Here is a 12,991-nt window from a genome sequence, read left to right as displayed (position 1 = left end):
TCACCCCTCTCAAGTCTTCTACTTTACTTGCCCCTTTTAATTTGTTTTTCACTTTCCCTTTTTATTTTTCCATTTTAATCACCCCTTTAAAGTCTTCTACTTTAGGCTACTCATTTTTATTATTCTACTTTAATCAGCCATTTAAGATGTTCTACTTTATCCCCCTTTTAATTCTTCTACTTTAATCATCCCTTTACACTCATCTACGTTACTCCTTTTTATTCTTCTACTTCAATCACCTCTTTAAAGTTTTCTACTTTACTTCCCCATTCTATTCTCTACTTTACTTGCCCATTTTACGTCCTATACTTTTTCAACCAATTTTATTCTTCTACTTTACTCGCCCCTTTAAAGTCTTATACTTATGCTTTACTATAGCTTTATATTCTTCTACTTTAATCCCTCCTTTAAAATCTTCAATAAAGTTTATTCAACTAATGTTAATTTGTTATGGTTCTAACATCTGTGGTATTACTAAACGTAATTTGAATAGGCCTATCATTATACATTATAAAGAGCCGCACTATATCTGTTAAATATGATGAAGAATCGTATATTTCACAGCTTTATTTATTTACCTTTGATCATGACTAAATATTTAACAACCATTTTCTTCTAATGATTTTTTAAAACACTTGTCTATAACCTTAGTCAACAATATTGTATTATCCTAATGTTGTTAGTGTCCTTAAAGGATTATATTTATCCTTTCCTCACTGGACTATTTTCCCTGTTGGGGCCCCTGGACTTATCGCATCATGCTTTTCCAACTAAGGTTGTAACTTAGTAAATAATAATGATGATAATAATAATAATAATAATAATGATAATAATAATGATAATAATAATAATAATAATAATAATAATAATAATAATAATAATAATAATAGTGTTTATTTCTGGTCTATATAATAAGGCCAGAAATGACTATAACATCCTGTTAGAAAAAACAAAAAGAAAATTCTACAACGGCGAATGTAAAAAAACTAATAACATGAAGGACTTTCATAAAAACCTTGATGATTTGATGGGATTAAAGAAAAAATATGTCTTGCCTGATAATGTTTGTGCAGAGAGTTTTGCTATATTCTTTAGTGAAAAAATTGATAAAATCTATAGAGGCTTCCCCCAAAATCACTTGGAGGGACAGTCAGCTATGCCAGTGAAAGAGGGAAAGAAGTTAATAAAATTTAGGGAGATAAATATGTGCGACTTGTTAAAGGTTATGAGAGAGATGAAGAATACATATTGTGGAAACGACCCTTTCCCAAACAGTTCAATAAGTGAAGCTCCAAACAAACAAGTCGTATATAATATTTACCTGAACATAATTAACCTAAGTATATCGCAATCCTGTTTTCCTAGCTGTGAAAAAACTGCGTTGATCAAACCAATTTACAAAGGGAAAGGTGATGTAAACGAGCTAAATTCATATAGGCCCATTTCAAATTTATCCTACATGTCAAAGCTTATTGAAAAAGTCATAAGTGAGCAATTGTGGGCGCATATTGACGAGTTACAGGTATTCCCGGAAAATCAATCGGCCTACAGAGCTAATCATTCTACAGAAACTACTTTGTGCTCAATAATGAATGATATGATAGGTCTTCTTGATGGGGGAAAGTGTGGAATTTTAATTATGTTAGATCTTAGTGCTGCTTTTGACACTGTTGTGCACGAGTACTTACTTGACGACTTGAAGTCTATTGGAGTGACTCAGGAAGCACTGAAATTTTTGCGAAGTTACTTAGTGAACAGGAAGACTATTGTAGAAGTTTCTGGAAACCGATCCAATGAGAGAATTCTTATGAAGGGTGTACCACAGGGTAGTGTCCTGGGCCCTATCTTGTTTAACATATATACTATCGAGCTATCACACATCTTGAAAAAACACAAAGTGGGTTTTAAACTATATGCAGATGATACTCAGTTTTACCTCTCAATTTCAACAACACAAGATACAAAGAAGAAAATTGATGAGATAATGACTGAAATAAAAACATGGATGCAGAGGAAAAAGCTCAAATTAAATGATGATAAAACAGAATGTATGTTCTTTGGCACAAGGGTGGCTTTGAAGAATTACCAGTTAATTCAAAGTATAAAAATTGGTGATGCTGATGTTGGGATTGTGCCTGTTGTGAAAAATTTGGGTGTACTGATAGACTGTAATTTGTCAATGAAGGACCAAATTGTGAACACAGTGAAAGTGTGTAACTATCACCTGAGAAACATAGCATTTATTAGAAAATATTTAACAGAGGGCAGTACAAAAATTTTAGTGGTGAGTCATGTAATATCAAGGCTTGATTATTGCAATTCTCTGTACTACAAATTGCCCAATACACTACTAAGGAAGCTTCAAAATGTGCAAAACCGGGCGGCTAGACTGATAAAAGGCATTAAATTTCGGGAGAGAATAACTCCTGCACTGATCGATCTACATTGGTTACCTGTTAAGGCTAGGATTGAATTTAAAATTTGCTTGTTGACTCACAAAGCACTTACAGGTGATAAGCCAAAATATCTTCGTGATTGCTTGATCCCCTACCCTGAAGCTACCAGCGCCACTGTAAGAGTTAGACATGCAGATGACCCCCATAGACTATTCGAAATTAGTGTGAATCATGCAATAGGAGGAAGAACGTTCAGTTATGCTGCACCGAGACTCTTTAACGACCTTCCACTCGATGTCAAGAATAGCACAAATGTGGCTGCCTTCAAGAAAAACCTGAAGACTTATCTTTTTAGAAAGTGTTATAATAGTGACCTGAAAACTATTAAGCCTGAATACAAATGCTAGCGAAATAACTGATAACGATACAGAGCAAAATATTAACTGGAAAGGAATTATTTTTTCATACACCAAGGCCCGCCTGAACAGACCTTTAGTGTTTGATGGAGGGCGAGAAATAAACCTCTAAAAGTAAAGTAAGTATTCTTATCACTTTTATTAAGGAAGAAGTTTAAAGTGTTCGGTTTTATTAATTTTGACTTCGTTTTCACTGAATCGCATTACCTATTTTCATACAAGATTATACTTCAATAATTTCATACTTATATGATTTATAAGGATATAGAAAAATTCTCAAAGAAATTAAAATGTTATCAATACATAATGCAATATCCTAATTAGGTATGCCTCAACTTTAAAAGAGAATCGGACGCAGTGTCGATTATTTTTCCCGTCGGCGAAGACGACATCATAGGGTCGAGACCTCGTCGAGTCTTTCGACCGAGAGAAAAAGATGTCGTTTCTCCAGACTGAGCTTGTTAGCCACGCCAGAAAAGTATGTTCCTTGTACAAGAGGGCTCTGAGAAACACTGAGTCATGGTATGATCAAAGGTAAGGACATTTTGAAGGTTTATTTTTGCATCTATTAGAAGTTTAAAGACGATGATGAAATGGCCAGTTTTGGTGTTATTTCGGCCAATGATTTTATATTTTGCCAATTTTTTTTCTATAATATTAACCGCTATAATTCATTACTAGACATATGCTACATTACCCTGTAATACAGTTCAATAATACCTTTCTTTTTAGTAATAATCCTATTCTAGGCTAGCATGTCATCATAATGGAGTATAACTTTGTATTTTAATGTTACTGTTCTTAAAATATTCTATATTGTTCATTATTTCTCTTGCAGTTTATTTATTTCATTTCCTTACTGGGCTATTTTCCCCTGTTGGAGCCCTTAGGCGTATTATAGCATCCGGCTTTATTATAGTTTTGGTCGGAACAAGCTTTTCCCTTTTAAACATGTTTTTCTTGTGGAAAGCTGTAATTTTTGGTAATTTTGTATATTATTCCATGGTAATGTAACCTAGGAAAAAAACTACTGTTTCTTACAGAAAAAATTACGATCTCTTCAAAAATGACACTCGTTTCCGTCGCAAATGAATAGTTTCAGAAATATATATACATCTATATCCTACGATAATGGGGGACCCCCAGTGGGAACTCGGGGTTTTGGGTGGGGAAAACATACTGGGGAAACGATATATAATTGTTTTCCTATAGTAAATAACGTGAATTAAGGGAATTTGATGTTCATTTCAATCGGAAACAAACAGATGCACGGTGTCACTTCTCTTACGAACGAACGATAACATTAGCAACGTTACCAATAATACACAGTGTTACCAACGTTGACGTATGGTACACAGAGTTACCAACGGTACGTTGACATAACTAAAGGTAGTAATGATAGATATTTCCATATATTAAATAATTTCTCCATATAAGTTTTACTCAATATATAAAATGTACAAAAAGGGCACAGAACCTAACAAACCCACCTAACCTAGCCTAGTAGTATGACAGGTCACAAAATAACATTTGATCTACATCGGACGTTGGCAGCACTGGTTACTGTATTTTTTCATGACACAATCTTTGCAACGACGCCTCCAAAGTTTATTCATTTATACTGTTTTGTATTTTCCTCCAGTTGTTATAATTTCAAGAAGGTAATGTATAGAGAAGAAAAGGCTTGTTTTACGTTTATATATCGTTTCCCCAGTATGTTTTCCCCACCCAAAACCCCGAGTTCCCACTGGGGGTCCCCCATTATTGGAGGATATAGATGTATATTTATTTCTGAAACTATTAATTTGCGACGGGAACGAGTGTCATTTTCGAAGAGAGCGTAATTTTTTCTATAAGAAGCAGTAGTTTTTTTCCTAGGTTACATTACCATGGAATAATATACAATGAAACCTAATTTTTTTAGTCATGGTCGGTCGACTACTAAGAAATAATAATGAAACTGTCAGAACACTAGAACAATTGTTTTCCAGGACTCCTGGACTCATAGAAAACATGACTTTCCATCCCATTTTCTATGGATTCGATCGTATAAGTGTTCGTATTACTACTGTACCTCGTACCTTAATTGAACTAATGATTTATTGGTTTTTGTTTCTCCGTATGCTCGCTTCGGTCGCAATTAAACATTATCTTGTTGCTCCTACATTCTAGCAAGTGGAACATGTTTCCCGATTTGCTTTAGCCCAGTGACCTAGTATTTGGCGTTAATTATCAATTATACAAACTTAGAATTTGATCTCCTCAATACCGAGTAATTATTACCCGGCAATTCATGGTTATGGATTTAAACAAATTTACTAATAATGATTTATTGAAACATGCTGGTTAAATTTTTTGGGAAAATTGTGTTAGTATGAAGTAAAAAGAAATTATGAGAATCCCAGAGGGGGGGGGGGAGAAATGCAAAAAGCGTATGATTTACAGCAATAGTTATGTTCAGATTACATAAGTACCAGATAACCAGTTGGATGAATATATGCTTCATATAATTGATGTAAATTACCCGTGATTTTTTTTTCATGTCCTTCAAATAGTCTTTGCTGTGGTTGCTTTGGTCAGAATTGAACTTTAGGTTAGGTTGGGTTAGACCAGAGGTATATTAATAAGCAAAGGTGGGTGGACTGTATCAAGGATGACCTTTGATCTTTGATGAGGTGTGGGACAGAGGTAGATGGAGAAAGCTGACCAGAAACATCGACCCCACATAGAAGTGGGAGAAGATGTAGACAAAGTAGAAGAAGGAGGATTAGACCAGAGCTACCTGCAGTACCCTCTACCTTGGCTGGGTATGATGGTACTTAGGGATTCGGGTGGCCAGGTCTGTGGCTGATGGAGGCAAACAATCCTGATGCAGATTGTTCCCTTGTGGACGTCTTTACACTCATTTGTGAGTGCAAATGTCTCAGGGTGGCTATCATGGCTCCACCTTGGGGATAAAGCTCAGTCATTGTGCTTAAGGAGCCCAACGTAACAAAGTGTAATGGCTGCCATTATGGCTCTTTAGATGCTATAGCCAAGTTTCACATCTGAGTATCACTGTACTCCTGGTGTAGTAAATAAGTTTTCAAAAGCTCATCATGCTATCCCTCAAAGGTTAAAATGTCCAAAGTGCGATTTTGGTAAGGATCTGTGATTAACTTTAAGGTCGTGACCTGGTAACTACTAGGTTAGGTTAGGTTCTGTGGCCTTCTACAAATTTCAAAAGTTTTGAATAATCAAGTTTTATTCTGTTGCATGCACAAAGTCCCAGGTTCTCACCTTTGTTCGTTGGGAACGGGGTGGGGGGGGGGTCAATAGGGGTAGAACAGCTTCTTTGTAGTGGAAATAAAGGTCAAATTTTTTTTGAAAGCTCACTATTTTCTGTAGGAAAAGCTATTTTTCCTATTAGAAATGTTCTGTGTTGTTCTATGATTTTACCCAGCAACCTGTCGGGCAACTGGTGTTTTGAAGAGGAGGGATGCCTTGGTCTCCGTATTCACAAAACCAGTTGGCTCAATGGTAGCTCTGTCCCTGAGGAACTCATTTGTGCTGGCAGCCATGTCTCTCCTTTCAAGGAGTCACATGTAGGTGGCAATGGAGAAGTGGTGAACTGCATGCAGGACTCTATAATTTAGCACACATGTGACCTCACACTTCAAAGGGAACTGTGGCCATGTTTGCAATATTGAATAATAGAAATGCCACTTTCCTAGACTCCAGTTAAGACCACCAGCAACTTCTTCCTGTAAGGAGCCTGTATATGCACAGCCTATTTAAGCCACTCAACCTGGTCCTTCCAGGAAGAGGGGCTGAGGCGGGGGAAATGCTGTTGCCAGCGCTTTCCTACTTTTGCTATCAACCCTAGTTGGAAAAGCAGAATGCTATAACCCCAGGGGCCCCAACAGGGAAAATAACCCACTGAGGAAAGGAAACAAAATATAATAGTGTGTCTGAGTCTACCCTGAAGCAAGAAACTAACCCAAGACAGTGAAAGACCATGGTACAGTGGTTATGGCACTACCCAAGACTAGAGAACAATGGTTTGATTTTGGAGTGTCATTCTCCCAGAAAAGCTGCTTGCTGTTGGACAGAAACTTATAATCTATTAAATTTCTTATTCCTGGTCTAGATATTAATCTTTGCCACTGTCGTTCAATTAGTTCATTGTGCATGTTGCATAAGATTTCTCATAACGCTGACCATCCTTTACATTCAGATCTCCCTTGACAATACTATCCTGTTCGTAATACTAGGCAGGCAGTTAATTCTAATAGCCAGGCCTTCTCCATCATGAGGCTCAATGCTACACAGTATTCTAGAAGTTTTATTCCAGCTGTTACCAAGTTGTGGAATGATCTTCCTTATCAGGTAGTTGAATCAGTAGAACTTCAAAAGTTCAAAATCGGAGCAAATGTTTTTATGTTGACCAGGCTGACACAAGTCTTTTTATAGTTTATATATGACATATCTGTTTTTGACGTTGTTAATAGTTTTTATATGACATCTATTTTGACGTTGTTACTGTTTTTAGAACGATTTATTGATAATTTGTTCCCATCATTTATTTATTTCGTTATTTCCTTTCCTCACTGGGCTATTTTTCCCTATTGGAGCCCTTGGGCTTATAGCATCTTGCTTTTCCAACTAGGGGTGTAGCTTGGCTAGTAATAATAATAATGATAATAGCTAAAGAGTCTCTTCTACCTTTACCAAGTGGAAAGTAGCCACTGAACAATTACAGTGCAGTAGTTAATCCCATGGGTGAAAAAGAATTATTTGGTAATCTCAGCGTTGAAGAATTGTTTGGTAATCTCAGTGTTGTCAGGTGTATGAGGACAGATGAGAATCTGTGAAGAATAGGCCAGACTATCCGGTGTAGGCAAAGGGAAAGTGAACCGTAAGCAGAGAGAAAGATCCAATGTAGTACTGTCTGGCCAGTCAAAGGACCCTATAACTCTCTAGTGGTAGTATCTCAACGGGTGACTGGTGTAAAATGAGATTCTGTATTGAGACTTTTGAAAATTTAAGTGTAGAGGTGTTATACAATTTCTCATTGAATTTGAATCATGATGAGAAGGTATATGTTATACAGTATTAATGTTTAGAATTTGCTTTACTAATATTATATAAGACCATTGGTTGATGTATTTAAAATGTTATATACTTTATATTCTCCCCATTCAGGCCTATGTACCGGTACAGAGCAACATTACTACGAGCAAGATTTGACGAAAATAAAGATATCAAAGATTTGAGGGTTGCCCAGCAGTTGGTGGAGGAAGGGGAAAAGGAATTATTTAGTTTTATTCACTATCAACCTAAAAAGTGTAAGTAGTACAGTATTCTGGAATGCTTTGTATTATAGTTATGTACTTTTGAAATGCCTTTATTTCTATAAATCTCCCCTGATGTTCATATTGCTTCCTCGCTTCCTCGCCAGAGGCCAAGTATAATCAACTAGTGTAAAAACTTAAATTTTCCCCTCTTCTTTCACATCATATAAAATTGCATACCCTCAACAAAACGTTACAGCCCTCTATCGGCATAAGTGGTAGGGAACCCAGGCTGCAAAGTTGCTCTCAGATTGTTCACATGCTGTGTTTTAAGATGTCTTCCCCTGATTTAGTTAGCGGTTATTGGGATCCGCAATATCTTTGTGTATCGTGGGGAAGGGGGGGGGGGGGGGGGGGGGCAATTCGGTGATTTTAATTATTGTGAAGAATTCATTTCACTCTCAGTCCCACTCATGGAAAAATGTTTTAATGGTTGCCAATCAAGCCATCAGTTTTAGCACAAAAGAAAACTTGCTGTTAGTTCAGGGTAAAAGCCAGGAAAGACGAGCCTAGTTGATTATGGAGGGATGACGACGATATGGACATACCTTTACTCTAGACAACATACATGCTCAGCCATCTTTCAATGTACTTCACAGGCGCTTGATATTTCTTGCTTCCTTAATTAAAATAAAGAAATCCAGCAAATCCTCCATTAGTCTTGGTAATTCTGGATCCTTTTAACTGGTTGCCAAACCTAACCCAACCCCTCAAATTCATTCTAATATTAAAAGCGTTTCTTTCAATAACGGTTATGAACATACGCTAATGCATCACATATTCGAAAGCTCTAATAGAGCCTCAAATATTTTACATACAGTGATACCTCGGTAGTCGAACGACTCTATACTCGAACAATTCGGAGTTCGACCAAAATTTTCGAGAAATTTTTGCTGCGGTGCTCGACCAAAAATTCGGTACTCGACCAGCCGAACACGTGACGACCGCATGGGCTTTGTGATGATCGCGCCATCTCGGCCACTCTCGCTTGTTCGGGAAGCATCAGTTCTCTCGAGAGCGTCACTCAGACAACGCGCGATCAGCATTCGTTGTGATTTAGTGATTTTCAGTGCTTTTAATTGCTTTTTTAGCTTTCATAATGAGTCCCAAGAAAGTAATGAGTGTTAAGGGGAAGGAGAAGAGGAAAACAGTGCGAACAACGATCGAGTTGAAGAAGGAAATTATAGCGAAATATGAGAATGGTGTACGAGTGTCCGATTTAGCGGTAGAATACGGAATGGCGAAGTCGACCATTTCTACGTTTTTAAAGCATAAAGAAATGATTAAGAAGGCGAATGTTGCAACGGGAGTTACGGCGGTAACTAAGCAAAGGCCACAAGTGATTGAGGAGATGGAAAAGTTGCTTTTAATATTTATTAAAGAAAAACAGTTGGCCGGGGAAAGTGTTAGTGAAGCGTTCATTTGTGAAAAAGCGTTGCATATCTATGAAGAATTAGTGAAGAAAAGTCCGAGTACCAGTGAAAGTGATTCATTTACATTTAAAGCGAGCAGGGGTTGGTTTGAAAAGTTTCGTAATAGAACAGGTATTCATCGTGTTACTAGGCATGGGGAGGCAGCTAGTTCGGATCAAATTGCAGCCGATAAATACGTGGGGGAATTCGATCGGTACATAAATGAACAAAATTTGATCGCACAACAAGTCTTTAATTGTGATGAGACTGGGTTATTTTGGAAGAAAATGCCAGCCAATACGTACATTACCAAGGACGAGACGAAGATGCCAGGTCACAAGCCAATGAAAGATAGGCTAACATTGTTGCTGTGTGCAAATGCAAGTGGCGATTGCAAGATCAAACCCTTGTTAGTGTACCACTCGGACAACCCCCGGGTGTTCAAACGAAATAATATTTGTAAAAGTGCACTACCAGTTATGTGGCGCTCGAACACTAAATCTTGGGTCACAAGACAATTCTTTACTGAGTGGATAAACGAAGTGTTTGCCCCCCAGGTTAAGGCTTACCTCATTGAAAAGAGCTTGCCAATGAAATGTCTTCTGGTTATGGACAATGCTCCTGCACATCCTCCAGGTCTCGAGGATGACTTGAAAGAAGAATACAGCTTTATCAAAATCAAATTCTTGCCCCCCAATACTACTCCCATACTCCAGCCCATGGACCAACAGGTCATTTCAAACTTCAAAAAACTCTATACCAAGGCCCTTTTCAGAAAGTGTTTTGAAGTGACCAGTGACACGAAGTTGACCCTAAAGGAATTCTGGAAGGAACACTTCAGCATCCTCAACTCTGTTAACATGATTGACCAAGCTTGGCGAGGTGTGACCTATAGGACATTGAACTCTGCCTGGCGTAAGCTGTGGCCATCATGTGTCACAGAGAGGGAGTTTGAAGGTTTCCAACCAGAGGCGGGTCCAAGCACTGCTACCCCTGTAATTTCTGATGACACTGATGTCGTTGAGGAAATTGTTGTCATGGGCAGGAGTTTGGGGCTTGAGGTCGACAAGGATGATATTGATGAGCTTGTAGAAAGCCATTCTACCGAGTTGACTGTGGAGGAATTGTTGCACCTGCAACAACAACAGCAGCAGGATCTGATTGTGGAGCAGGAATCTTCAGAAGAGGATGAGGTAAGGGAGGATGTTCCAAGTTCTCTCATCAATGAAATTTGTTCCAAGTGGGCAGATGTGCAGGCTTTTGCTGAAAAATACCACCCAGAAATTGCAGTAGCAAACCGGGCAGTGCATATGTTTAATGATAGTGTCATGTATCATTTTCGAAGAATACTGCAGAGGAGGAAGAAACAATTAACAATAGACCAGTTTTTCACAAAAGAAAAGAAAGCTGCTACATCAAAGCCTGTTTCTCCTCCAAAGAAGAGACAAAGAAGAGAAGAAACCCCTGAAATAGATCTGCCCACCCTTTCATTGGAGAGAGAAACAACTCCTGAAGGAGAACTACCCCGCCACATCATGGAAGGGGACTCTCCTTCCAAGCAGTAACCTCCCCCTTCCATCCTCTCCACATCCATCCCTGTATGCCATCGAACCGCTGCTCAAAGGTATGTTCACTACAGTACAGAAAATGGTTTAAAATTGTTTTATTTTAGTACAGTAAATGGTTTAAAATTGTTTTATAGGATTTTCTGACCAATTTCATACACATTTAGATAATTATTGTTGTTTAGGTACACGTTTTATTAATATTTTGGGCCTGTTCGAGTGCTTGGGAACGGAATAGAATATATACCATTATTTCTTATGGGGAAAAAAAATTCGGTACTCGAACAAATCGGAGGTCGAACACGGATCTCGAACGGATTATGGTCGAGTACCGAGGTATCACTGTACTTTAGTTTCTTCTGCTGCTAAATCCATGCAGTACCACAATTCTTATTGGTCTATACGACTAAATTAGATTGTTAAGCGGAAGTCAAGGGTGGTTTGTTTTGACCCTATACCCTTCCATTAGCTAAGGCAAGCGCTTATTGCCAGTTTCATATTACTTATGTGGATGTCGTGGTATACTGTACCATATAATTCCCTTAAATGCTGAGAGGTGAACAAAGTTTCAATTAATTTAGATTGTTTTCATAATTTTTCACTTCCAATCTTTAACAGTAGCTTGTATCACATTAACCGGGTTAATATAGACACTAGTAAATCCAAATTTAATACAAGTTTACACGTTCCTGCAGCTACCCATTTTTTAAAGGTTAAACAAACTGAGAAGTCAGCAAATGTTCGCTCGGATTCTCCTGCAGAACAGGAAAATGAGGTAAAAGGAAACTCAGAGTCAGATGATAAAAGTGAAGAAGTATCGCCTTTTCGATCTTTGCATAACCTTATTGCGAGATATAACAAAATAAATTGCTTAAGGTAAGTTTTGGAGTATCTTAACCAACCAAATACAAAATTAGTGGCTATTTCCAAGGTAGTTTACAGTCCTGAATTCTCCAACTTAGTTATGAATATATTCAAAAAATAAAAACTGGAGATTCGGGGACACATTTGATGCTTAGAGGCCAATTTATATAAGACTGACTGATTACCTGATCCTTTTTTGGAGGGCAATCTAGTAAACACAGTCTTGGTCCAGTCTGCCTCGTGAAAGAAAATCTCAATTGTTCAAATGTATAACATGATCAGTTACCAGAGTATGATGTCGTCTTTGAAGTTCAGTCATTAGACTAAAAAATTAAAAGTGTTAATGGTCTGTAAAGTAAGTTACTCGCGGCTATTTTTGGATAAAGATATGGAAAATGTTATTGTAAGGATTTACAGAGCAGTTAATTCTAGTGTTTCACAGAGTGAGCGAACTGCACTTAATGTCACACTCCAGGGGGTAGAAAGATCTTTTTCTTTTGTGGCAGAATTCATAGACAAGACCCAAAATCCATCATGACAGATAACTGATTTGACTCCCTTCATAATTTATACCTATGCCGTGACAGGACAATTAACATAATAACGCATAATCGGTTATTTTCAGCAAAAACATAGTATGAGAGTGCAATTAGCCATCGTTATTCACGGATTTGGTCATTAGCAATACAGAGAACCGTATAACCTATCGAATAAAAAATCATGAATGTGCAGTTAGACGATTTCAAACTGACCGTGCGCCTTTGGACCTGGCATGCTTCCCGCCATTTCTCTCTCCACAGCATAACACCCCATCTCTCGCATTTGAGCCAGTCTCATAATCGTTATGTTATTCTGGGTTAAGAGTCAGACAAATGTTCCAGTATTGTCTCTTAGGGACTTCCTCCCACATAAATGATGAGGTTTTGTATTCGTGTGTAAACAAACTATAAATTTTTAAAGTTATTATTTTTCCTAGCTATATAAACCAGAGTTGTTTATTTACAT

General features: G+C 37.6%; 1 protein-coding gene across 1 annotated transcript in view; it reads left to right on the top strand.

The window, feature by feature from the left end:
- Positions 1-3,166: 3,166 nt before the first annotated feature.
- ND-B22 (NADH dehydrogenase (ubiquinone) B22 subunit) overlaps positions 3,167-12,991 on the top strand; it is a 15,491-nt gene continuing 5,666 nt past the window's right edge. Inside the window, exons 1-2 of the mRNA XM_068391106.1 lie at positions 3,167-3,346; positions 7,997-8,139. Of these exons, the coding sequence (XP_068247207.1) occupies positions 3,249-3,346; positions 7,997-8,139 (241 nt within the window). The 5' untranslated portion in view covers positions 3,167-3,248. The remainder of the gene's footprint in view (positions 3,347-7,996; positions 8,140-12,991) is intronic.

This window comes from Palaemon carinicauda, chromosome 17 (genome assembly GCF_036898095.1).
Source record: "Palaemon carinicauda isolate YSFRI2023 chromosome 17, ASM3689809v2, whole genome shotgun sequence".
In the NCBI taxonomy this organism is placed as follows: domain Eukaryota; kingdom Metazoa; phylum Arthropoda; class Malacostraca; order Decapoda; family Palaemonidae; genus Palaemon; species Palaemon carinicauda.
The sequence above is the reverse complement of the archived record's forward strand: the minus strand, read 5'-3'. Positions and strand labels throughout refer to the sequence as shown.